General features: G+C 43.2%; 1 protein-coding gene across 1 annotated transcript; it reads left to right on the top strand.

Annotated features, from left to right (window-relative positions):
* The first annotated feature begins 816 nt into the window (after window positions 1-816).
* Window positions 817-23,723, top strand: Itm2b (integral membrane protein 2B). Its single transcript, NM_001006963.1, has 6 exons — window positions 817-1,095; window positions 17,982-18,110; window positions 19,456-19,662; window positions 20,114-20,224; window positions 21,526-21,676; window positions 22,844-23,723. Exons 1-6 carry the CDS (start codon window positions 979-981, stop codon window positions 22,927-22,929), a joined length of 801 nt encoding a protein of 266 aa, NP_001006964.1. The 5' UTR covers window positions 817-978; the 3' UTR covers window positions 22,930-23,723.
* Window positions 23,724-27,307: the final 3,584 nt, after the last annotated feature.

Genomic DNA, 27,307 nt, shown 5'->3' with positions numbered 1-27,307 from the left:
GTGTCTTCTGTCAGTCAGAAGCAAAACCTCTTCAAAAAAGGAGCATTTTTTAATTTGAAGAAAAATAAGAACTTGTCCTAAGTACATTGTCACAAATCACAGATTGGTCTAGGGCACATATGGTTTTTTTGGCTTGTTTTTACAAATGAACTCAGCTGGTACATTCTGTTTTACCAGTGTAGGATTTTAGGGATACAAATGGATGAAGAGGGTTCCTGGTCATTGGATTGAGACTAGGCCAGGCAGGCACTGACCTCTGAGGGAGGAAGAAAAGACCAGCTTAGTCAACCAGGCAACACCTTAGGGTGAGGTCTGTGGGAGATAAGTCAGATCACCAGGACACAACGCTTCAAAAATTCCAATGCTCTATTGAGTCGCTTGCTAATAAATGATTAAACAGAGCTTTTGGGTATGTTTGTTTGTTTTTCTCACACAAAGATTCCACGGCCTTTGGGCTCCCAATTAAAGAGAATTTGGAGCTATCAGAAGTTAACTTATCCTGTGTAGCCAACCGACAGAGTTCACCTCATTTTCTTATCAACCTGCAACACTGGGCCCCAGAGGAGAACTAGTTGGAAGCAAACTCAAAACCGGAAAATCCAGGCAGCCCAGAGGGGCAACAAGTCCCAGCTCAGCCAGGCGCGCCCTCCACAAAGCCTGGCTAGATTCCCACTGTGTATGAGCAGGGTGGGGGGAATTAGAGAGGGTCTGGCGTTGAGCCAGGCCCCGCCCCGCGCAAGGCCCCGCCCACAGAACACGCCCCTCCGGGCCCCGCCCCGCGCCCGCGCCCCAGCTGCGAGGCCGGAAACCGCGCTGCACTGAGCCGCTGCTGCTGTCGCGCAGTTCGCTCCTCCGCTGCAGAGTCGTGCCCTGAGCTCGGCCGACGAGGCTGCACCCGCAGCCGGGATCCTGCCACCCGCGACCCCAGCCTTCGCCGCCGCCGCCGCCGCCGCCGCCTAGGGCGCCCCAGGCCGCACCATGGTGAAGGTGACGTTCAACTCGGCGCTGGCCCAAAAGGAGGCCAAGAAGGACGAGCCCAAGAGCAGCGAGGAGGCGCTCATCGCCCCTCCGGATGCCGTGGCGGTGGATTGCAAGGTCCTGGCTCGGGTCGTGGGCGGGGTCCCCGCGGCGGGGATGGGTGCCCGGACGGTCCTCCGCTCCTGGGTACCGTGGTGTGTGTGTGCAGCGGGCGGGGCGGGGTCCTGGCCCTGGCGACCCCCGAGGGGACAGTTGCACAGGTGTACGAGCTCCCGCGGCTTTGCACTTGGCTCGGTCGCCTGGGAACCTGCAGCGACAGGCACTGCCACTACCGAGTTTGGCACTTTTCTTCCAGTATAAATACTGTGCCTAAAATGGCTGACATCATAACAAGCCTAAACCTCTGTTGTTTCCTACTTTCGTTTCTAGGCTGAACAGCACTTGGACTAAGTCCAGCAACTGTAAGCATCTTAATTTTTTTAAAAGCCCCTTTTTTTTACAAACTCCCTTGCCTACAAAAGGCCTTCGGTGTTGGCAGGTGAACACCTTGGGGTCTGGAGAAAGAAGACAACAGTATACTGGGAGTAGTTTCTGGCTGGTGATTTTATTATTGTAACAGATATTCCAGGTGAAAGTAATTGCTATTGTGGCTGTTCCCTTGTAACCTAACAGTTGACTTTTAAATGTTACCAGCTTCTTTGTGGGGACTTCTGGATTAAGTGAAACTGGAACCTGAACGTAGGAATTTGCTCCCATTCCCACAAAATTCACCCTCATTTTACCACATTCCCCGTTAACACTGAGTGAAGCTGTTACTGGATTCAGTTTTTAAAAGTGACTTACAGTAATATTCTTTTAAATATAAATAAAATTGTTTCCTAAGTTTTCCTTCTGCCTCGTCTTTAGGCTGTTGACATTTGATACCTATAGATATTAACAGAGGGTGCTGCTTCATTTTTTCACGAACACTTCTTAATACCTATTGTCACTTGGGTAATTTTAGTTTTGACTTAAAATCAGTCGTTTGTGTCCATGGTACAAGTAGTAAGGGGTGTTTTAGCTTTTTTTTAATTTTTTTTTAATGATCTACTTAAAATTACTGTTAAGAAACAGGCCACTATTGCTTTATACATTTTTTGAGACTATAATAGCAATCTGGGCTGTTTGTACATGTTTTCTGGAAATGTTCCAGCTAAAAGCAAACATCAGGTTGATTTTTAAATGACTGTCTTCCCTTGAGATAAGAAGAGTGAACTGATCTCCTAAAAGAATTAAAGGTTCTGGTTTTAGTATTGTTTTCCTGAACAAACACTGTACAAACACTGGTGGTCCTGAAAAAGTATTTAGCATTCACAGGTGAAAATTGTAGCGAATTATCGCTCGGATCTCTTTGTCAGATGCACATTTTAATCTAGAGTAGACCTGTAGTCAGGTACCCAGTCGTAACTCCATGTCGGCATTCTTGTCTGTGGAGACTGCTGAGTCCCATCAAGCTCAGATAGGCCTTGAACTCTGACCTGCCTTCATTTTCTTCCCAAGTACTGGGATTACAGGTGTGCGTAGCTATGACCAGCTTCAAATATACATTCTCTATGGTGTTTTATAGGTACATGATCTTTGCATTCTAAAACTATAACTCCTCCCACTCCAAGAAAGTATCAATGATGTCATTTCTCTGTTGTTTTTTTTTTTTATTCCACTGTTGTAAAGGTTTGAAACTCTTAGATAAACATCAGAATTCACTTTGCCAAGAAGCTTTGAATCAGTCTTGCCATTTATGAAGTAGTGGTCTTAATTTCAAGCTCTTAGGATTTCTCATATGCTCACAATAATTTTTATTTCAAAGTAACTGTTTATAACTGTATACTTTGCTTTTATTTCTTAATTTCTCTGATTTCTCTATCCAAAGGAAGAGAAGTGAGGGCTTATGTTCTATAGCCACACTGAAGTCACAGCCAAATTGATTAGTACCAAAAAATAAATAAATAAAAATAAAAAAACAAAACAAAAACCCTCAAACTAATTCTTTTTCCAGCTCTAAGCTGGAAGTCTCTTCTCAGTGGGGAACAATATCTCTACAATGGGAGTAGGAAGAATAAAGGAAAGGCCTGCTTACTGAGTGAGGGAACTGATCTCATCCCAGGGTTGCGGAGTGATTACATAATGTTCTGCTGCTCCTCTGGGCTGCACTGTGTGGTAACCACCTTGTCTGACCGCCTGGGCTGGGAACAGAATTAACCTTAATGTGTTTTGCCTGGGGCATTTCCTTTGGTCCCCAGGACCAAGCTGGTTGAAAACTTAGAAAGAAAGCATTTTAACACTTTTACACAGTAGCCATGGACCAGTTTTTACAGAATGTGCTTGAGGATTACTGTAAGATTTCTGCTCTGTCTTTGGCTTATGTAACATACACACTCGTACGTTTACACTGCTGTGTTCTACTGTCCCCTGCCCTGCGTGAGAACCTTCTGGAAGCAGTTCCGCTGCTCCCCTGACAGTTTCAGACTGGTCTGCGTTTGCTCTGCATCCCAGCAGCTGTCACTTTGATCACATTGTTACTTTTTTCTTCCACATTTTTCGGTCAACAGTCTTGATGTCTTCTCAGACCCATCCCGATTGACACACAGCATTTAGAGGGACAGAAGCAGCAAAGAACCATAGTATCAGTATCTGTGTGACAAAGGTCGGTTTGAAGTGATAAGGATATACTATGGGACAGGCAGCAGCCCTTGATTTTTGTGTTCAGAGCTTTGAACCTTGGGAAAGTATATTTGCAGATAGAAAGAAAATACTGTTACTGCATCAGAGCCCCAAGTATGTCTAATATAACTGCTTGACTTTTTTTTTTTTTTTTTTTTTAGCTTAAATTCTTTTTTTGCGGGGGAGGGAGGAGAGGGGAAGATTCAAGGATCAAACCAGATGGTCTGCAAGGACTCTTTCAGTTTTAAAATTGTATGAAGATGCATGGATTCTATAAATTACAGTTTTACAATAATTAAAATCGTTGTTTGGGGTTTGGAGACAAGGCCTCTCATAGCCCAGGCTGGACTTGAACTTGCCACGGAGCTGCTGATGACCTTGAACTCCAGATCCTCTGGTCTTCACTTCTGGAGTGCTAATATTATACTCACATACCACCACACCCTGCTAACAATTCAATTGTTTTAATGGGGGAGGGGGGGACAAGTCCTCTTCTCCTCACCAAGACAATTTCCTCTCTTCCTTTCCATGTTTAATTTGTTATATTCCTCCCTTGAGCCCTACAAGGAGTCAGTGGCCAAGAAGAAGGAACCAAGTGGAGGGGAGGATTATGTAATCAGCTCTGCTTACCTCATGGAGGAGCAGGGAATAAGCCACAGCCGGTGCTGCAGTACCGGCTCCTGACGCTCTTCCTTCTGCCTGTTCCTTAGACAGCCGTGCGAGCTGTTGGTGAGACTGCAGAGCAGAGGAGACAGGCAGCATGGGTGACAAACACATTCTGGATGGTCACAGAATGGCTGGGTTGTGCTTTCTGCCTTTTCGCTATTTTCGTGGTCAGGACTGATCGGTTTGATAATCTGGGTTTCAGTCTGTAATGGTGTTTTCTGGTATTTTTGTGGCTTTAGGGGGTAGAGGAAGGACATAAAATGCATGACTAGTCATTCAGTGAGACATGTTGGTCTCTACAGGGGGCCTGGGAGCTTGGCTCTTTAATCTGTGTGTAGCTCATTACCTATTAACATAATTTATGTTTGTAGACACTGACTATAAACGTTTATTATAGAATAGACTTGGCTGTCTGAGAATTCAGTGTGGACCAGGCTGGCCTGGAAAGTGAAGTGATCCTCTTGCCTTCTGCCTCTTAGAGCTGGGATAAGCGTGTGCCACCATGCCTGGCTCGAGCCAGTAAAACTTCCACATTCATTAGATCTTGACCTCTGTGAGGATGTGGATGTCTCAAGTGAGGGTTTTATTCTGGGAGACAGATAGGTGCTTCTGTGTATCTCTGATGAGATACTCGGTTTTCTGAGGGTGGGTAACATTACATATTGTCATTGTCATTGCTTGGAGGACAAGTTAGCTGCCAGGATGATAGTCCCCAGCTGGCCAAGGCCAAATATTATCCTTGGCATACTCATAAACCTCTAAGAACTTAAGAAATTCAACTCCGCCACCCAAGAGTCTTATGTGAATAGCTATATATAGTTTTAAATCAGAAACACTAAAACTCAGCTATGATATAGGTATATTTAATGCATTCAGTAATCAACTTACCAAGTGTTTGTTATATGTTGCAAAAGCATGACCTGTATGTCAGTGCCTAGAGAAGAATGTTTGAAACAGTCATCTGAGACATTTCAGTGTCATCAAACCATAACCCAAATATCTGAAGTGACTTCAAAAGCTCCATTCTTTCTCGGGAACGATATTCTTTCTGAATTCATGTTTTGACTAAAGCCTCTTGGATCTCTTTTGTACGATATCGTGTTAGTAAAGACCATCTGGACAAAGAAATGGGTCAAAGTAAAGGTGCTCTCTTTTAACTGGCAAGAGTTCCACTTTTGTGGTCCTGGGAATTGAACCTAGGCCTTGTGCACACTTGAAGAGGGTTTTACACCTTGCCCTGAGCTATTTCTCCAGCCCTAAATATGTCATGTAATTAGAGCTTGAAGGCTGGAGGAGGAGTTAAGGACTTTCCCACCAAAGGATTCAGGCCATAGCTGCTACCTGTTAAGATAAGGGATTTCACACTCCCGACTGTCTTAGAGGAAGGAACCCTGGGCTGTACTTGTGGTCAGCTCAGTCTGTGTGTAAAGCTAGGTACCCCAGGCGCCTATTCTGCCAGGAGCTTCCCAGCCAGCCTTTTGCATGATAGGGCGCTGAGGTCAAGGGTTAGGACTGCACCGCAGAAGTGACTAAGGACATCATTCGAAAACTTTCCAAAACGAGTCCCATTACTTGCCATGTTAACTTCAACAATTACAAAAAAAAGAAAATTTGTTTTTAGAAAAGTCCTCTCCCCTTAATGGTGGTTTTTCACTTTCTTCTGTATTTAGGATCTATATTCTCACAAACTTTAAGCTTATGCTACTAATAATTGAATGGAAAAAAACATTTTTAAGAATTGCTGAATTTTAGTCTTTACATTGAGTTGAGGGGGGCGGGGAAGCTATTAAGTGTTTCAGTAGTTGTCCCATTTTAGGACAAATTGGATTGATAATATAATTTTTATTCCCAAACAGGAAAATTTAAATTGAATTATAGAAATGAAAAAATGATTAGTGCGAGAATGAATCTCCTAACTTTGGACTTAACTGTTTTATTGTCTAATGCTGACAGGTTTTCCTGAAGTGATTCATGACTTGGTGCTAATATGAATATGACTAAAGGCAGGTTAATATTGAAATAACATTTATAGCTTGGTTTATTAATACTCGCAATCAAGTACCAAATTTGGTCAAGAAGCTGGCGCCGTGCACAGCATCAGAACCTCTTTCGCTTTGAGATAGGGATTGATTTGTTTGTTTGTTTGTTTGTTTGTTTGTTTGGACTTTATTGCCTAGGCTAGTGTAGGACTGTAGTTATCCTCCTGCCTCAGACTGGAAAGTGCTGATATCACAGGTGTGAGCAGGTGTTCCTAGCTGGAAATTTACTACTTTTAAAATTTGAAATAGTTGCACAAACAGTTTTGTTTATACAATGCGTATTCAGTAAAGTAGTTGGACTCTATCTTAAGGAACAAGCTTTGTTAGATTTTTAATATTTAAAATTTTAAGTTTCTTGGGATATGTTTGTTTGTTTATTTCTGAGACAAGGTCATACTATGGCCCTGGCTGCTCTAGAGCTGCTGTATAGACCAAGCTGGCCTCAGAACTCAGCAATTCATGAGTGTGAAGACTGCAGATACATGTTATCACTCCTGTTTCTGAGTCTTGAACTCTTAGTGTCAGATTGTTTTTAGAAATTAAGCTTGTTTTTCATAGTGAGTATAAAGTGTACATCTTAATTTTTTTCTTAAATATGACTGCAATACTTAATTTAAATGTTTTTGAGACAGGGTCTCACCCTGTAACCTAGGCTGACCTGGGACTGTGTAACTGCGCTGGCCCGGAGAGCTCACCAGTTTCCTGCCTTCGACTTCAGTGTGCTTTGACTTCAAGCTTGAGCCATTGTACCTGGTTAAAATTAGTTACTGTAAGAAGCAAATAGCTAGTTTAATTTCCTTTTCTCTTTCACCCTCTCCCTTTGTTTTCTGAGACAGAGACTTGCTTTGTAACCCAGGCTAGCTTGAAATTTACTATGTAGACCAGATGGCCTCATACCCTTGGCAATCCTCCTGCCTGGGGTCTCTAAGTCCTAGGACTGAGCACGTGCGCCACCATGCCTAGCCGGAGAGGCAGCTCTCATTGTTAATGAAATCGCTGAGATCGCTGTAGCATCTGGAGATCCCTGTTAGAAGAGGGACAGCAACTTCGAGGGACAGTCTGCTTAGGCCACTCTTACTCATTTAGTATTTGTTTTTGCTTTTTGGCTGGTATATAAAGGACCCAGTCCCATCGGTTTTAGTCAGCAGAGGCGAGCCAGGTTAAATAGCCTGGCAAACTACTCTTATGCCCAGGTATGTGAATCAATGAAGCTGGAGTTTTTGCACATTTAATCAAGTTAGACTCTCTTTGGTTTTTCTTTAAAAGAAATCAGGTCCACTCTTTGTACTGTGGTACAGGTAATGGTTATTTCTTGGTCACAGAGCCCACACAGTAAGCCCACACTCTACCACTGAGCTACTCCATGTAATACTCTATATTATAATACAGCAGTTTTAAGGGCAAATCAGGATTTTTCCCTAAGTTCATATAGTAATTAGCTTGAAACACTAATGGCTTGATGTGAACCACCACTTTATAATCTCCTTCCGTGTGGAAAGCAAGCTGGCAAAGTCTGACTCCTGCATTCAGGTGTGACGTCATGCTTGGTTTTCCATAGCACAGGAACCAGGAATGATAGCTCCATTTTCTAATGATTAGGAGAAAGAGTAAAAAAGTGGTAGTCTTCCTCTTTATCCAGTGCCCTCAGTTAAGGGGAAGTGATAACAGTTTGCACATCAATACAGTTAGTGACAGAAACTTGAACCTTGCCTTGACCTCTCAAGTTGACTATACCACCTCTGGTCTCCACATCTGTTTCCATCAGCAGCACAGTGAATAAGAGGCCTCAGAAGCCACGCCCCTCACCCCTGCCACTCATTCCTGCTTTGGACTATTGTCTGTGATACTGCTCTGTATGCCCCACCTCACATCAGTTGTAGATCAGTATTGACACTTTTGTTCTTCTGGAGTCCTTCGACATAAAAACGCCAGGATTTTAAAACGTGTGTTTCTCCACTACATATTAGGTCCAATTAGAATTAATTTAGTTTTAAGATGTAGATAGTCTGTAATATCTTAGTAGAACACACTCTTAGAGGCTGTGGTGCAGTTATACACAGAAAAATGTATGCTCCTGAGTGACAGATCATTTTACACGTATGTACCTGAACTAACATCCCAGTCAATGTGGAAAGAATTTTGCCACCAACTGGGAAATTATTTATTTTCCTTTACAATATGCCCTTACTCCTTAGAGACAGTCATGATTCTAGTGCAAGTGTCTCTTCTCTCCCTAGAGACATATTCCAATGTCAGGGCCCTTAAATTAATCAGAAGCAATTATGTTCACTCCGAGTCTCTTATTACAGCGTGGCCACTCGGCCGCTCTGCTCTGTGGCTTTGCTGAGCAGAGTGAGCTGCCATCTGATTGTGTGAACACCACTCAGCTTCACGTGATCTGAGCTCCACATTTCTCTGAATCAGGGCTTTGGGCCCCCAGCATCTTAAGTAAAAGTTAAAAAAAATTGTTCATAAACCCAAGGAACTTTTGCATTCTGCAGATTTCATATAAAAAGATATTTACTGTATTAGAAAGAAGGCAGACTACTTAACACTCCTAACACAAGCAGCTGTTCTGTGAGTCACGAACATTTCCAGACAACTCAGACAGTTTAAAAGTAAGGCTCCCAGAGTCGTGCAGTGTTTAATGAACAGTTTGACAGAAGTCAGCTGGAGTCTGCACGGCCATGCTGTTCGTTAAGATGTCATGAGTTCAGCTTGTGGAGACTGCGCTGCCCCGACAGAGAATGACAGAGCAGCGTCCTAGCCCTGTTAGGGAAATAATAGGACTGTGGGTCCCTGACAGGGACCTCTGCACCACACTTGGGTGACAACTTCCAGAAATACTTGCTTAGACTGCTGCTTCATGTTGTCTCGAAAAGTTTATTTTTAATTCTTGTGCTGTTTTACCTCTACTCCTTGGTAGTGTCCTTAGGAAAGACAGGTACAGTTATCATGGACACGTGCGCTTTTTCACTATACACACAATCTGTCCTCATTGTGTGCATAGTAACTTTTTGCTGAATTGATAGCCACTGCCTTTACTGCACTTGACAAGGGCTGTTTACACAGAGTAATGTATATACTTGCACTCTACTTTCTTGTAGAAAACCTCTTTCTTTTGTCTGGATTTGATCACCGTTTCTTGGAGCTGAAGGGAGAAGGGAATGTGACTTAATTTTCTGTGTAATTTTTGGTTGTTCGTCTTCTGACAGGAGTCCATTTTCCTTTCTGTATCTTCAGACTCACCAGAGAGTCAGTTAGTCCTTCTGGGTCATGTTCGCTTTCGTGCATTTCATCTGCTTTAGAAAAAAAGTCTGTGATTAGCAATTTGTAAAGCCTCGAATATCTGAGTGCACTGGCCCCACCTCCTCCCTCTTCTTTTCAAGGCAGTGTCTGTAGCTGAGGCTGGCCTAGAATGGTGTAGCCAGGCTTGCCCTCCATTCACACTGCTCTTCCTGTCTCCGCTTCCTGAGCACTGGGAGTGCAGGTGTGCACATTGCCAGCCAATCCTTCCATCCCATCGGTGTCAGATTCCACCTCAGCGGCAGCTCCTGGGTGCCGTGCCTCGGCTCCTGCTCTGCTGCTATTCTGGAATCTAGTTCTTCCTGCACTGTCTTCTTGCTCCATTTTGTTCTCTGTCTGCAGAAGTTTGGGGCTTTTCTCCCCATGCTGTGAGGTCCTCCCCTCTGTGAGACTTTGTTGACAGACTCTGCTGTCCATGGTGTCTGTTCCATGGGGTCACAGCTTCATTTGCTTTGCCTTCACCGTTCCCTCATGGAGTTTTCAGAAGATAAACATTAGCTGAAAATCAATATTTGGACTTTCAGCTCCACCTTCACTGTAGCTTTTGAAAGTTTAATTAGAATATTCCCTTTGCACTAACAATAGGCCTAATGATAATTAATAATGGATAATAATGGAAACTGTCTGGATTATTGGCACTAATTTAAGACCTGACAAGATGACCTAGAAAAATGCACCACCATCCTCTAATCTCCTCTCCAAAGAGCCAAGACCGCCATCGTCTGAGTGTCTGCTGGACACTGCTCACTACCAGTTTGGGATTTTGCTTTGGGCCTTTGTGCTCTGAGGTTTGCTTTTCAGTGACTACTTTTAATTTTTCTTTTTCTTTCTTTTCTGTTTTGTCAGTGTCTTGCAGTGTGGTCCTGGTTTGACTTGACTAGATTGCTGTGTAGACCCGGCTGGCCCTGAACTCGCAGCAATCCTTCTGCCTCTGCTCCCTGGGTACTAATAATTACAGGTGTTTACTGTGCTTAAGTGTTTGTTTATACCTTGGCTTTTCAAGCTTTACCTTAAAGTATGCATGTTGGTAACCTGATATTTTCCATTATAGGTTTGCCTCGATCGAGTATATGATTTCAGTACTTTTTCATAAACACTATTCCATATAATTTGATGAACAGTAAAGAAACATCCTATGAATCCGACAGCATCTTTTAAAATGTCAACTCTGCTTTCACAAGAAGATTCTATCTCTCCATCAGGAGCCAGAAGCATGGGAGAAAAAGGAGCGAATCAGTCAGTGTTGGTTCCTAAAGAGTTCGGAAAACTCTCAGGTTTTAAGGAGACAGTTGTTAGGAGTAACCATCGGATTCCGGTGGGAGGGCAAACCCTGCTTTTGCCAGATGTTTTGTTCCTTGTAGAGATTGGACCTGTTAACAACAGGTAAAATTTGTATGTAATACTGCTTACAAAGCACTTGCCAGTCATGTCTCCTTGCTTTATAACAGCATTAGGAACTGGAACCTCTGCCAACCTGTGCTTCATAAGCGGTCCTTGGTAAAGCTCTAGAAAGCATAGAGTACATGAGCATTCAGAAAATGGTGGTCATCTCAAAGAAGGAGATCTTAAACTGCAGAAAAGGAATCGATTTTTAAGTTACTCATAAATTAATATTTCATAGTATTTTACTTTGCATCAGATACTCTGCCTTTCCCTAATGATACAAAATTGACTGATAGGCTCCATCACTAAATGCATTTATTTTACAGCCACGCTCAGTTTTTTTTCTTTTAATTCTGACCTGATTATTTAACCTAGGCATGCGTTCCTTTTGGAAGATGCTAGCAGTTTGGTTCAGATTTTGCAGATTTCTCAAAATGTTAGCAGTAGCTTAGATTGCTAATTTCTTCCTGTGTTGCTGCTTATATATATATAGTGTAGAATCTGTTAACGAAGAAAATGTGAGGGCAGGGCAGTGTCGTTGGCATCACCATTGCCACTCAGAGCTCCTTTCTTTCATCGCCCTTGTTCTAAATATAGACTAATTCGATAACTCCCGATTCAACATGCTACTTGTACTTCCTAATTTCAGCTCAGTACTAATTAACTTGGCGAGGCCGCTGTGAACTGTGGCACTTAATGCCGAGAGCAGCTTTCTGCTCCTCTCAGCGCATGCCCAGTTCTGGGAACCTGCTTCCTGTTTATGTGTCAAAGGTAATATCCCTACGTGGGCCTTGTTAGTCATTGAGACAATAACAGTCCTGTTTATAAAGGAAATTGGGAAGCAAACTTTATATACTGGTCAGGATGAAGAAGAAAGAAGGCAGACATGTTTGCTGTCCTGAACATACTGTCCAAGGTTTGGTTCCATCCACCTGAGAACTTAATGCTTTGATGGTGGGAAGATCATGAGACCTGTTTGTTTGTTTATGTTCCTGTACTGAGAAAAGTAGCTTATTGTTGAAGCCAGGTGAGCAGAGCATCTCTCATTCAACTAAGACCCAGAACTCTGTAGGCCTGGTGTGCATACCATAATCTTAAGGACCGAATACCAAGAGTGAAAAAAAGTGTACTTCAAATTCCCTTTTTTCATATTAAGGCTACTTTTACTCTTTATCTTAGAAAATAGTTTAGATTAGTCTGGGAAAAAGAGTTACTGTACTCAGTAAAAGTTTTGTGAGCGTAGGAGTTAAAAATGTATACAGTAATTACCTTACAATGTACTGCTTACTGGAGACAGTGCCCAGGAGACTGACCATGAAGAGTCTTGTGATGACAACCTGTAAAAGAAAAGCAAACCCTTTGGGGGGCTGTAGAACTCTCGGGGCAGTGCAGTGTGGAGTAAGCGAGAGAAGTTACAGGGGACCCCTGAGCACAACAGCCAAGCTCTCCAGTGCAGAGCCATTCAACCCACCTCTATTTCCTGGCTTGAAAATAATTTCTTTTGTTTTCCTTTGCATACAAGGAAATGCCAAATTTTTTTTTCCTTTTAAGCAGAGCAAACATAGATTAATCACAGAAAAGTGAGGAAAGACTTTGCAAGACCTTGGCAGGACTCCAAGGGAGGACTATTCCCAGAATCTTCTCCAAGGGACAGCCTTTGGATTGTTTCATAACCCGTCAATATTTACCTATATTAGTCCAACATAATTAAAAATATATGTTTCCAAGTAATCTATTTCTGATGGTTCACTAGTGCATGCTATTTTGAATTAACTATATTTTTTATTTTTTCCTTTGTTCTTATTTTTATACCTAGTATTTTTTATACCATGTTTTCCCCTGTCTCTGTTAAGAACTCATTCACTCATTCATTTGTTCATTCATTCAGGGTCTGCTGTGCTCCAGCCTTTAACCCACTGTGTAGCTGAGGATGACCCTGAACTCTGCTTCCCCGGTTCTCCATCCTCAGGGCTAAGCACACGGGGTGCCAGCTGTAGCTGGTTTTCTGTAGGTGGTGCTGAAGACCATAGCCTGGGGCTTCACCTCTGCTGGCCAAGCACTCTACCCGCTGGCACAGCCCTGGACCTGTAGTTTTTATACTTGACATAATTTTCTCTTTAGTGACGTGGCTTCTAAGACACCACTGTTGCGTTTGCTGTGAGACTCAAATCACTACATTTGACAAACTTTAGAAGACACCTCTTAAGAAGCTCCTTGTGCTCCATTTATTATATAATTTATCATGTAAATAAGGCTTATTAGAAGCGGCAGAGGATGCGAAGGATTTGTGGCTTTGAATAATAAATGTTTTAAACCTTAGGTCTTACTTGAGCTACCTTAATGACTGAAGCCCATTTATTGAAGCCTCATAGGGAACTGACTGAGGTGATCTAATTTATAACTAATGAAAGTAAGATGCAGTTAGACTTCATTTTGCTTAAGGTACAGTTAAGTAGTCTTGTCTTACTGTCTGGTAAGTTACCAGAGCATGTCGTGGCACCTGAGAAAGATATTCCGCTGCACCACGTCTGTGTTTCAGACTGAACTGGAGTCATCATCATGTGTCCTCGAAGTACTTACTCCGCACACTGCGTCCCCAGCATTCTGTTTTTATTTTTATTTTTTATTTTTGTCTTAAACTGTCTAGGCTGCCTGCTAACTGCACCCTTCCTGCTTTGGACCACCAGCCAGACCCTGAAAGCCACTTCTTTATCTATTGAGGATGGGAGTAGGCCAGGGCGTGCTTTTAATAAACTGGGCTAAAATCTTGACTTTGAGGAAGATTAAGATGATAATTGTGTGGGGCCTGCGGGAGTTCTGAGCACCATTAAGGCGCAGCAGTTACAGCACAGTGCAGGGGAGGAGGCAACTGTGTGCCCTCGGTTAAATCAGGCCAAGGGAAGTCACATACCCGTCTGTTTTTAACGCCAACCTAGAGTTTATTAAGTTTATTTAAGCACTAGGAGGAGCACACACGAAATACAGGGCCACTGATGTTTCATAATATGGATGTGATAGATGGGAATCTGCTTATCAGTTAATAGATATTTGGGTTGGTTTTAGTTTGGAACAAATTTGAATAATGACACTGAATAATTATTCCTTTTCTCTTTTTCTTTTTGCTGTTTTGAAGCAGGTTCTCATGTAACCTAGGCATTCTTTAAAAACATTTTATGTAGGAGGGGTCGCTTTGAACTTATTTCATATTTTAAAATATTTATTGAATTTACACGGATGTGTATGTGCCTGAGAAGGCTCGTGTGCCACATATGGATCCTAAGGTCCAGAGAGTTGTTAGATCCCCAGGAACTGTAGTCACAGAGGGTTCTGAGCTACCTGACGTGCGTGCTGGGAACAGCCTGGGCTCCCTGGCAGGAGCCGCGAGGCTCTGTGGCCCAGCCTTGGTAGTTCTTTTGCTTCTGCCGCCCAGGTGTGGGACTATGGGCTTAGGCCACCCAGTCCAAGGGCAGGTGAGATTTAATAGTTGATCTGTAGTAGAATAGTTTGACTTTGTTAGGTTTTCTACAGTTTTCTTTTTCGCACCCTGTGCCTTTTGACAGCTGTTTACTGGCTGGGATGTCAAGCCCTGCATCGAGTAGAAAGAGACAACTTTAGTGAGCATTTTGTCCACCTGACTGGAAAGGCTGTGCTGTGTATTTTAGTAAACCAGCAGGTACAAGGTTTGCTCTAGAGCTCTACGTTCTTTTTTTTTTTTTTTTAATATTTTATTTTTTATTTATCATATATGAGTACACTGTAGCTGTCTTCAGACACACCAGAAGAGGGCATCAGATCTCATTACAGATGGTTGTGAGCCACCATGTGGTTGCTAGGATTTGAACTCAGGACCTCTGGAAGAGCAGTCAGTGCTCTTAACCTCTGAGCCACCTCTCCAGTCCGAGCTCTACGTTCTTAACGCTTTTTTAAAAATTATTATTTTTAGTTTTTGACACGGTCGTCCTGGCTGACCTGGAACACACCTCAGTCTAGGTTGGCCTTGAATTTGTGGCAGTTCTCCTGCCTCAGCCACCGCAGGGGCTTGATTAACAACCTTTATCTTGAGTGCATGTGCTTTGCTGTGACTCAGCTCGTAATGGGGCCATCATATCTGTCAGACCTGTGTGTGTTCGTAAACTGCTGCTGGTAAGAAGCATGATTTGTTCACATTTGACCTTCTTAAAGGACCTTGCCCAGCAAGTTCCACGGAACTGGCCTTAACAGATGCTGGGTTAAGTGCAGTCCCTCCCTGCCTTCGCTGGACAGCCAGCTTGTCACACATCCACGATGACTATGTTGCCCCTCTCTTACCTTCCTGGCTGCCAGTACAACTTTTGTGAATCATGAAAATGTAAACAGCCAAGTCTTTTTCTTCATTTGGTCGTCAAGTGTCTGCATGCTAACCAAGCCCCAAGTGTGGGTTAGAGTTCTAGGAATGCAGAACGAACACGAATAAACAGGAACTGTCTAGCCTAGTAGCAAGAGATAAGATCCCTACATGAACTTCTAATGCAAGAAAGCCAGTGACTAATGGCAATGTGGAGGAAAGAGGTCAGACCTTGAAGACGGCAGCTTTAGGAGGCTCCAGTGGTTTGTCGACTCAGGTCTGTAATTTATTCCTTTCTTTCCGAGCCATGTTTCAGGTGTGGAGTAACTGGCTGCCCTTTGAATAAGTGTTCTAAAGCTAAGTTCTTTAATAGTTCTGTCGGCCCAGAAAATGACTTTTTAAAATAACTTAAGAATTCAGCGCCATACCAAAGCCCTCTGTGGCCTGCTCTAGTTCTGTATCCCTAGGCTCCCTCCCACCATACTGAACATGATGCCATGCCATGTCTCCCTGGCAACGTGCTGCGTTCTGCCTTCACGGTTTTGTTCAGTCTTCACCTTTTATGTCATTCCCTGGAACACTGTCCTCTGCCTGGCAGTGTGTGTTTGTCCTGCATCCTTCCATGCCACCATGTTCTCTCCCATCCTGTCTCTCACTCTTCTGGGTCTTTCCTGTCAGAGCCCACATTTACGTTGTTTGTGTTTCGTTAGATAGGAAAGGGGCTTTACATGAAAGGTAAGGCTGGCCCAGAGCTTCCCGTATAGTCTAGGCTGACCCCCTATTCACGGTAGTCACTGACCATAGTCCCTCCCACTTCACCCCAAGTGTGATTATAGGTCTGCACAACCTGCTTGGCTCTTTTTGTATATTTATTCTCTGCAGTGGTCCAGCCTCTTTTTTTTCCTCAGCAGAGTCTGTATTTCTGGTGCCCAGGGCAACGGTTTATACACGTTAGACCTGTGTAATTCATTCTCAGAATCATTGTTGCTTCTGATGATAAATCAGAAGTCAGAAAGCCTGAGAACTCACTGTCCACTTAACAGCGAGGCTGCATATTCTTTCTCAGCGTCTACCCATGGTCCGTAGCCCCTCGCTGATTTACTCACAGGAGGGAGCCTGGCAGGTAGGGCTGGGTAAGGCACACTCGGCTGTCTGAACAGCTGGTACCAAATGCAGAGAGCAACTGTTTGCATCTGTCATCCCATCCCCCACCCTCGTCCCCACTCTGAGAGCAGTTATGCTAGGACACTTTCTGTCTCCTGTGATGTTTTTGTCAGGCAAGCTTAAGCAGACCTGCGTGTGCATTATTGTTTAGGTCTGTAAGCTCTTTCCACATGCGGGATTCCTAGAACTTCTCACTCACAGGACATCTGATGAGTTCTTCCCCATTCACTCCCATTCCACATTACATTTTAGGAGACTCACTGATCTAAACATCCACATACCATGACCAATGAGAGCTACCTCAAATGCAGTCCTTGCCGCATCATTTGGTCTGAACCTCACATCGAATACTATTTATGATTCTCCATGATTGTGTGTTTACAATAAAGCTTCCAACCCTGTGAACGCAGTGGCATATGCCAGTAATCGTAGCAGAGGCAGGAAGATTACTACGAGTTGGAGGTCAGCCTAAGCTACGTGGTGTGAGAATATCTGCCTAAAAATCAATGGGATGCGTCTTTCTAACGTTGTTCTTGTTGGCTACAACGTTGTTCTTGTTGGCTACAATACTTGGAATTGGACATTGCCCATCAGGACTCAGATATGATCTCTTATCTTAGAAAGGAAAATGTAGAACTGTAGCTGCCATTCCTAAGTGACTCATCCCTTAGCCATAGCTGCTCCCTGGGCTGATGCACTGTCTCACCCTGATTTCCCTCATCACTCATCAGCCTTTCTGTCTCGATGACTTGTGTCCTATAACGTCCACAGTCCATACTGGGTTTCAGTTTTAGATCTTAAAAATAAAATGAAAGCCATTATCACACCACGATTCGGGTAGGGTGGAATTACGGAATTAATTGTAGAGACCTACCTTTGTCCTGATTTTTAGATTCTGTTTGTTCAAAGAATTTTAGTGTCCTATCTTTCGTTAGTCTTGTATTAGTTTTCCCCCTAGATTGTTAAGGAATGGTTTTATATCTGGAATGAAATAGACAAACTATTTGTAAAGATTAAACCATTTTATAAGTGATGCAATTTGGAAATATCCTGGGTGTGTAAAACAGCCTTTCAAAACTGTGGGACAAGGCCGTGGTGTTACCTTTTCTGAATTTCAGATGTTAGAACGTGGTGCCAAAAGTTGTGTACGGAAAATAAAAATTGTGGGTTTTTATTAGTGTTCAAGACACTGTTAGTGGATGGAATATTGAGAGGGGGTGGGAGGGGGAGAGGACTTATGCCTAGACGTCTCTCTGGGGCCCAGTGTCCACCCCTGGCTGAGGAGACATGGGGTGAGTCTCGGTGCCCCGTTCCTCATTCCATGGTTAGTTTTGATCAGAGACTTTGGTTTTCATCTTCATTAATAACCCCAAGCCTTCTGTTATCCTGCTTACTAAGTGGCTGTTCTGTTTACATTCTAGGACCCGGATGACGTGGTCCCAGTTGGCCAGAGGAGAGCGTGGTGTTGGTGCATGTGCTTTGGACTGGCCTTCATGCTCGCTGGCGTCATCCTGGGAGGAGCATACCTCTACAAGTATTTTGCACTTCAGGTAAGTAGGAGAATGTATTTGCATTTTTTTACTACATTTATTTACTTACTCATAGGGGAGGGGACATGGTCAGAGGATAGTTTGGGGAGCCAGTTTTCTCCTGTTACTGTGTGGTTCCTGGAGGTTGAATTCAGAGTGTTAGCTTTAGTAGCTAGTACCTTTATCACTGAGCAGTCTTGCCAGCTCTGCAGGAATTATGATGTCCCTTGTGGCCTGAATCTTTCTTTCCTTTTCCCTGTGAATTAGAATGCCCCCATCATGCTCTAAGCTTGTAGTTTCTGTCGATAGCAAATGTCAGTGTTTGGACATGGATGATTTTTTAAAGGGGACGTTCATTTTCCACCATAGTTAATAGTAAAGAGATGTCATGAATTGCCACTCGTATGGCGATACAAGCTGCAGCGCTGACAGACCCATCCCTGGACAGCTGGTTCAGGCTACCTGACAGCCCTTGTTGTTGCTGTCTCTAGGAGTGGCTTGCAGAGATGGTGATGTCACTCTGAAGGCTGCCTGAGGCTCGGTGTTTATAGTGTTCTCAGTGCGCTAAGACACCGATTCACGTAATTATAATTTATGATACCACCCCCCCCCCAAACCCACCTTTATGATTGCTTCAGATGTTTTAATGTTCCCAAGTAGAGAAAAATGCTTCAAAATGAGATTTTAAAACTAATTTTGAAGTCTTCTTCCAGAGTTTATGTGACCTCCATGCTTGATTTAGTCCTAGGCAAGATAAAGGCATACTGAGAAACATTTCTGAGCTAATAGAATGAGAGTGGGCTTTGAGAGGTCCCGCTGCCTTTGCCTCAAGTGCTCAGTGTGAGCCACTACCACTCCTGTCTACATCTCTCTAAATGTAGTGTTTTCTTCTATAAGAAGCATAAGATACAGAAAAATAATTTGTGGGCTGGAGAAATGGCTCAGCGGTTAAGAGCTGGTTGTTTTTTCAAAGGACTCGGGCCTAATTCCCAGCACCCACATGGCAGCTCACAACTGTAACTCCAGTTCCAGGTGATCTGACACAGTCATACGTGCAGCCAGAACACACATTTCTTCAGATTGTCTTAACACTAGATAGATTTCATAGTTTGTTCTTATCTACCACAACGAGTAAAGAGGGAATCAGCTGCTTTCCTCCTTCTCAAAAGCCTTTTTTAAAGAAACAGCTTCAGAACCTGATAAAGAGTGTGCTAGCCCTGTAATTAAACTGTCTGACTTGTCATCTGAAAAGTAAGAGTTTGTAAGCAAAGTACTATTTAGGTGGGGGTGGCAGTTTAAGTAAGACTTACATTTAAAAACCTGTCTCCTGCGGGATTGCTGAAACACAGTGTTTTCAACTCTCTAGCCAGATGATGTGTACTACTGTGGACTAAAGTACATCAAAGATGACGTCATCTTGAGTGAGCCTTCTGCAGATGCCCCAGCTGCTCGATACCAGACAATTGAAGAGAATATTAAGATCTTTGAGGAAGACGCAGTTGAATTCATCAGTGTGCCTGTACCAGAGTTTGCGGACAGCGATCCTGCCAACATTGTGCATGACTTTAACAAGGTTAGCTGATGTCCAGGGTTGTGAAAAGAATGCAGGTTCTCCAGGTTTTTACAGTTTTATCTCAGTAGTTGCTAAATTCTTCAGTTTAGGGCTTAGCTTTTACTTAAGAGAGAGGAGGGAGGAAAGTTGGAAACTCCAAGCGTGCAGCTCACTGGGGAGGCTGAGACTGGAGGATCACAAGTTTGAGGCCAGCCTGGTCTACGTAGTCAAGTATTGTCTTAAATGAGATAGACAGAAATAGATGTAGGTTCCTCTCTCCCTGTGAGGCTCAGCCTTCTCACACCTCGCTGCCTGTGGCTTGCCTGCTGATCTCACCAAGTTCTTCATTTGTTGAAATTCAAGTGATTTATAAGTTCTAAAGCCAGCCCACCTTGCAGGTAAAATTCTTAGACACCTAGTTGCTGTGTATCTCAGGTCCACTGACCTATCCGAGACATGTCCTTTTTTCCAGAAACTCACTGCTTATTTGGACCTTAATCTGGACAAGTGCTACGTGATTCCTCTGAACACCTCCATTGTTATGCCACCCAGAAACCTGTTGGAGCTTCTTATTAACATCAAGGTATCAAGTGTTTGCTATTTCTGATTAATAGTGTTGGTACTGTGTCTTGACAAGTTAACATTCTTGGAGCTCACCCTTCTGCAGTGTATGTAGCCAAGGGATTTACAAAAAAAAAGTGCTGAACCTTGTATGTTATTTCTTTTTATTTGTAATGCTTTAAATTTTATAAATAACATTTTTAAAAAACATTCAAAATTGGGCTGGAGAGATGGGTCAGCAGTAAAAGTGCTTGCCATGCAAGCTGACATTGTGTGCTCAGTCCAGAAAACCCACAGTGGAAGGAGAGAACCAAGTCCAGAAAGTTATCCTCTGACATCCATGCTCAGGCCTACACATACTGTACACATGCACACATTACACACACAGACACTACACATGCACATACACTATACACATGTTACATATGCACACACACTAAACACAGACACTACACATGCACACACACTATACACATGTTACATATGCGCGCGCACACACACAGACACTACACATGCACATACACTATACACATGTTACATATGCACACACACTAAACACAGACACTACACATGCACACACACTACACACAGACACTACACATGCACATACACTATACACATGTTACATATGCGCACACGCACACAGACACTACACATGCACATACACTGTACACATGTTACATATGCGCACACACTACACACAGACACTATACATGCACATACACTGTACACATGTTACATATGCACACACACTACACACAGACACTACACATGCACATACACTAACACATGTTACATATGCGCACACACTACACACAGACACTATACATGCACATACACTATACACATGTTACATATGCACACACACTACACACAGACAGTATATATGCACACACACTACATACACATACTACTCACATACATAGTAAATAATAAATAAAATAGAAAAATTTTAAATATGAAAGTTTTTATGACATCCAGATCTTTCCTGAAGCACCAGAAAACAACTGTTAACTGGCTTCTTCTGATGCCTCTGAGTTGGGCATGGCTATCTCGAAGCAAAGCTGTATGTATCGCTGGGCACAGCGATCCATGCCTTATAGTCCTCCCTGGGAGGCTGAGGCAGAACAGCTAGCCAAGTCTGGGAATTCAAGGCCAGCTTGAGCAACAAAGCAAGATTGCAATTCAAAAACCAAGACTGTATTTATAAAAACAGTTGAATATCCATAAACCCTGTTTTAAAACTGTCACCTAAGAATTTTGTCTGCCTTTGATTTGCTCAGTGCACCTTTGGAAAGCCTATGTCACATTTTTCACCTGCAGGCCGGGACCTACTTGCCTCAGTCATACCTCATCCATGAGCACATGGTGATCACCGACCGCATCGAAAACGTGGACCACCTGGGCTTCTTCATTTACCGACTGTGTCACGACAAGGAAACCTACAAACTGCAGCGCAGGGAAACCATTAGAGGTAAAGGGAGTCCGATAATCCCTCTGAGGCTTGGGTGAGAAATTAAAGGGAGGCTGTATCACTTGGTTAGTATTTCCGGGATTTAGAATCATCGCCATCCAAAGCCACCCTTTTCAGATAGAAACGATCAGTCAGCATGGAATGCCATTGCTTGAGATGTCTGCCCCTCACTTTCACCTAGAAAAGCTTAGACTTTCAGGGATCTCAGTTCTCATAGGTCCATTCACCCTGTGGATTGTGCTGAGGCTGGTCATAGCCAGGACACTTAGGAAGGAGTCCAGTAGTGCTGCTGTCACTAAGTCTTGTTTCCCCCTGAACAGTGAGAATAGCAGCATGTGCCCATTATGAATGCAAAGCAAAAAGTGTGTGTGGTGGTCCACAGAGTCCAGTGCCATCTGCCACGCTGCAGCCTGCTTCCTGTGGGATTGCGTCACCCAGGAAACATGCTCTCCTGCTCCTTTCCAGTCCTCTTAATGACATTGTTCTCACCTCAGGCTGATGAGTCACGTGAAACCTACCCTTGAGTTCTGACATTTAAGTTACTCTTCGGGCTTATAATTTTCTAAAACCAGTTGGATAGAATGGAGTTTGTCTCTCCTGGTATGCAGTTCTGCAAGCACATGTGGGCATGTGACGCCACCATACAGAACTAGAATGTTCCCAAGCTTTGAGCTCATATATCTGTGTCCGGATAGGAACTCAAACAAAGCAGGAACCTGGAGGCAGGAGCAGGTGCAGGGACCATGAAGGACTGCTTACTGTCCTCATGGCTTCCTCAGCCTGCTTTCTTATAGAAACCAGGACCACCCGCCCAGAGGCAGTCCCACCTACAATAGACTGGGCCCTCCCACACAGATCACTGATTAAGATGCCCTACAGCTGAGTCTTATGAAGGAAGGCCTTTGAATTAAGGTTCCTTCCTTCCTTACAGATGATTCTAGCTTGTGTGTCAAGTTGACGCAAGACTAGGCAGCACATCTGTAAGCCATTTGTTCCCAGTTGCTAGGATATATAAAAAGGCCCAGTGGAGAACAAATTTAAAATGTGGAAATTATGGGGTGGATATAGAGTAGTGACATGCTTCTTTATGTCTAAAGAGTTAACTGAGAGGGTTAATGTATTTGTTACTAAACAACTAAGAACAAAACTCTTTTTCTTTCCAAACAGGTATTCAGAAGCGTGAAGCCAGTAACTGTTTCACCATTCGGCATTTTGAGAACAAATTTGCTGTGGAAACTTTAATTTGTTCTTGAGACGTCAAGAAAAAAAGTGAGGAGAAATTCAATGCCACAGCATACCCTGCCCCTTTGTATTTTGTGCAGTGATTGTTTTTAAAATCTTTTCATGTAAGTAGCAAACAGGGCTTCACTGTCTCTTCATCTCAATAATTCAATTAAAAACCATTATCTTAAAAAAAAGAAAACAAAACCTTCCTTTTTTCTAAGTGTGGTGTCTTTGGCATTTGAGTTAGCAGATGTATGGGTTCCTAGATAAGATTTGCTTTTCCATAGAGTTTACATACTAGGAAGAATATAACTGTCTTGACATCACTAATCTGGATTTTTGTGTTACTTCTGCACTTCCATGAGGGAAGGGTACCTAAAGAATAGACCTTTGCATCGCTAAGAGGACCGCGGTGACTTGCCTGTAGATGCCGATAGCCCTGCTGCCTAGCCTGTTAGCATTTGCGGTCACCTTCTCATTGTTGTGTTAACTACTTTAGAGGATTTCAGCCTTGATGTTTTAATATCCTAGGCCTCTGCTGTAATAAGATTTTAGACAACTGTTTGGAATTTAAGAAACAACTCATGTTACTAATTTGTACAGCCCATATCTGTGCAATGGAATATAAATATCACAAAGCCATGTGATGAGACTGTGCGTCGTTTTTCCCATGAGATAAAAACCAAAGAAATGATTTGGTTCTCCATATTTTAAGGTAATCCACGTGCATAAAGAATGAAACTATTTTATAAAGTCTAGTTCTCTACATGCAGTTATAAAAATCAGCTTTTTAAAAAAATAAAACAAGCCATTAATTACTAAATCAGATTCCTTGTGGATGCTGTTCCAGTGACACCGAGGGAGAGCTTGACTGACACTGCCTGATAGGAAGTGAGTCTTGTCAAGTGCGGATCTAAGTGGTTGTTCTCAGTCCATTGTGTTTTGCTCTCAGACACGATCTCACTGTGCTGATGAGATAGTGATCTCCAGACATCGCCTCTAGTAGTAGGAGACAAACATGCACCACAGCACCTGGCAAGTCAGAGATGGGAGTGTTGTGGTTATTTCAGACTTTAAGACTGGGTCTTCATCTAGAAGCTAAGCTGACTTGGAACTCACCTAATCAGGCCAGTCTCAAACTCATGATGATTCTCCTGCCTCAGTTTCCAAGAGTGTTAAGATTACTAGCATAGCCACCACACCCAGCTCATATCTCTGAGGTTGCTTCTTACCTGAAAGGATTCAGAATCCTCTACATGTAAAACACCCAGTAGGGCTAGAGCGATGGTGGCTCAGAAGTTAAGAGTGCTTACTGCTGTTCTGGAGGACCCAAGTTCAGTTCCCAGCACCCACTTTGGGCGGGCTCACAACTGCCTGTAAATGCAGCTCCTGGCCTGCACTGGCCTTGCACACAATGCAACAGACACCTGAGTAAAAAGTAACACTAAGAGCAGGTTTTGCAATAAATTCCTGAAATAAAACATTTCAATTCTGACTTTAGGTCAAAATTTTTAAAACTTTAGAGGTTCATAAAGGATTTGGTCTGGAGACTAGTCATTGTTTGGAAGGAGGTTTGGGGACTCCTACCTCTCAGTTGTATTTCGGAAATCCTGCCAGAGCTTTATTAGTGCAGCGAAGTGGGCGTTTAGGTGTTGACAACTTACTTTAGAAGAGAGGTTGTACCAAATTAAGAACTACGTTTTCCTACCTCCCAGGGTTTAAAATTTCATGGCTTTTCAGGGACCTGTGAAGATTGAAGAGCAGATATGGAGTCCCATATTGGACCAACACATACAGTTACGTAGAGATGGAGTCCACTCAAAGAAAAAAAGTGTTGTATCTGTGGATCTTTATAACCTAGTAAGCGAGTAATGAGTGGTCAGCCAGTTCTGGTTTGTATGATAAATACTGGACAGACCTTGATCTAAACATTTTTATGATCTGTGAATCAAAGCACCTCGAAGGTGCTAGACAGATGCGGTCAGTGAGATAGTGCCCCACCCTCCTCACATACTGCCTTCAAGCTATTTGGGAATCTATGGTCATTCCTTGGGGCTTGTAGTTGAAAGAGGAGTGTTAGTTTGTTCCTCCATTTATAGTCGTGTACCATTAGGGTGGCAAGCTGTTGCAACAACCCCAGCTTCTCACTGACTGCACACAGTCTGAGTTTGCCTGCAGTCAGCATGGTAGGCTCCAGCATAATGTTTCATTAGAATGGCTTAAAAATTTCATACAGTCCTAGTCAAACATTTGATAGTGCAGAACATTTACAACCATGGATTTGGCTGGATTGGACTAGCAGGCTGTCCCTGACTTTATTTCCAGTAATATTACGTCAATGAAGTAGAGTGCCCTGAGTCAGGAGTGGTGGTGTGTGTCTGTAACCTCTGCACTTGGGAAGCTGAAGCAGTGTGATGAGTTCAAGGCAATGTAAACAACATGGGGTTCCGGGTGACTTTCAACCACATGCTGAGATCTTGAAAGAAAGCAGCTCTCACCCACACTTGGCCAGGTGTCTCCCTCCCAGGAATTTGAGAATTCCTGGCTGAGGTTCTGGCAGTGCCATTTGATCTCAGGTTCTGTGGTGGAGCCTTGAGAAAGCTGGAGAGTGAAGCGCTGCTGGTTTCCAGGTTGAAAGGGGACTGCTGTCCTTCCTGGACCTTGAGTTCTCTTTGCAGGCGGGTGCTATAGTGAGATACAGACAGAGCGAGTAGCTTATCAACAATAAGAGTTGATTGTTACAGCTGTGCAGGTTAGAGGTCCAAAATCAAGGTCACAACAGGAAGCACCCACTGTTCTCCCTGGACCCTCACGTGGATTCTACCCATGTGACCACACAAAGGTCCCTTCCCCTAGTGCCATTGACATCTTGGAGGTTAGGATTTCAACATGAATTTTGGGTGTGGCCAGGTCAAAAGGATACAGTTCCAATCATAAGGTGCCCTGAATGACTGCATGAAGGCTCACGCTGGACCTCGGCCTGCACCCTTTGCAGTATAGCCTGCTTGCTTCTGTGTGAGAAAGAACACAAAAGTTAGAAAACAAATAGTTAGGACCTTGATTGCTCATCTGTGACAGAGGAATGAGACTCTCTGGTTCAAGAGGTGACTGGTTAAACCGTGACTATAATTGTTCTGTATTAACTGTACAATCATTGGCAATTCCAGCCAGTTTTTAACCCCAGCACTAACTGTGGTGAGCAAGAAAACGAGGATTTTTCTTTAAATGTGTAATTTTTTAATTGTATTTCCTGACTAACTTTTTTAATATACTAATTTTAGTAAATTGGATAAAGGGGAAAAGCACACAGTAGTCTGAGTGGTATTTATCTCAAATGCCAGCAGTAAGAGTATACAGCTTAAAGAAACTCAAAGACGGCCTAACAGTGCAGCCAACAATCAAATGGATTATTGGAAGGACACAGTACAGAGTCTACTTTTTAATATGCTTAGGAGCTATTTCTGGCTAAATTTAGATTCCGGTAGATGCACCTTTAATAGTTTAGTATTTTTGAGGCTCCTTCCACTGAAAAGGGCTTCTAGTCCAGGTGTTTGTAAATTATTCTATGTTGGGCTCTGATTCTGCCGTGGTCAAGTATTTAAGACTTTGTTTCCTAAACTAGAGAAACAAAGGACTCCATAGGCCTTCAAAGGAAACACAGGACGTCAGCGTGTCTATTGAGAAAAAAGACAGCTCTTCACCCTGTATTATTCAAAGACATTATCACCTTTTTTCTCTCTTGGTCTTGTCCTTAGTGCTTATTTGAGTAAGGTGTAGTTTAGTGTCTGCTCCCTACTGATCAATCACTTCAGGCTTTTGTGAAGTTGAAAACATCAGTAAGAACACCTTAAGACTTTTGAACTCCTTTACTGAGCTTCGAAGCCATGAATGGAAATGTTTTCTGATGTTGCTTGTGTGTCCACTGGGACGTGATCCACATTCTCTTGACTTTCTGTGGCAGACTGAGTGTAAGCAGAAGGGACGGGGTGGGTTGTCTAGAACAAGTCCAGAACAGTGGCTCAAAGCTGGACAGTCCCTGTCTTTTTTTACTTGTATTACATACATAATTTCATGGGTTTCTATATTTATCAAACTTTTACTTGGAAATAATACTTTTTGGTAAGAAAAAAATGTTCAGAAATACTAAGGGCGAATGCTACCCTGTGTCCACCAGTCTTGCTCTCCAGGCCCAGCCCTGGACCTTAAAGGAGGCTGTTAACAGTTTAATGTATGGTATAACTTTTAGATGACTCGGTGGCATCCTCCTGTCAAAGTGGAAATATGTTTAAGAAGGCCCAGCCAGGGACTGGATAGCTTGCTCAGCAGGCGAGAATGCCTGTGCTCTTCCAGAGGACCTGAACCACATAGGGCATCCCAGAACCCACACAGTGGTTCACAGTGGTCTGA

Source organism: Rattus norvegicus, chromosome 15 (assembly GCF_036323735.1).
Source record: "Rattus norvegicus strain BN/NHsdMcwi chromosome 15, GRCr8, whole genome shotgun sequence".
Classification (NCBI taxonomy): Eukaryota; Metazoa; Chordata; class Mammalia; order Rodentia; family Muridae; genus Rattus; species Rattus norvegicus.
Note: the sequence above shows the minus strand (reverse complement) of the source record. Positions and strands in the feature narration are given on the sequence as shown.

What these genes read in the sequence shown, in the direction of transcription:
- Itm2b (NM_001006963.1), top strand. Translation starts at nt 979, where the DNA reads ATGGTGAAGGTGACGTTCAACTCGGCGCTGGCCCAAAAGGAGGCCAAG. An exon ending in CCGTGGCGGTGGATTGCAAG is followed by an intron (nt 1,096 to 17,981) that starts GTCCTGGCTCGG and finishes TTTACATTCTAG; the next exon opens with GACCCGGATGACGTGGTCCC. An exon ending in TTGTGCATGACTTTAACAAG is followed by an intron (nt 19,663 to 20,113) that starts GTTAGCTGATGT and finishes CCTTTTTTCCAG; the next exon opens with AAACTCACTGCTTATTTGGA.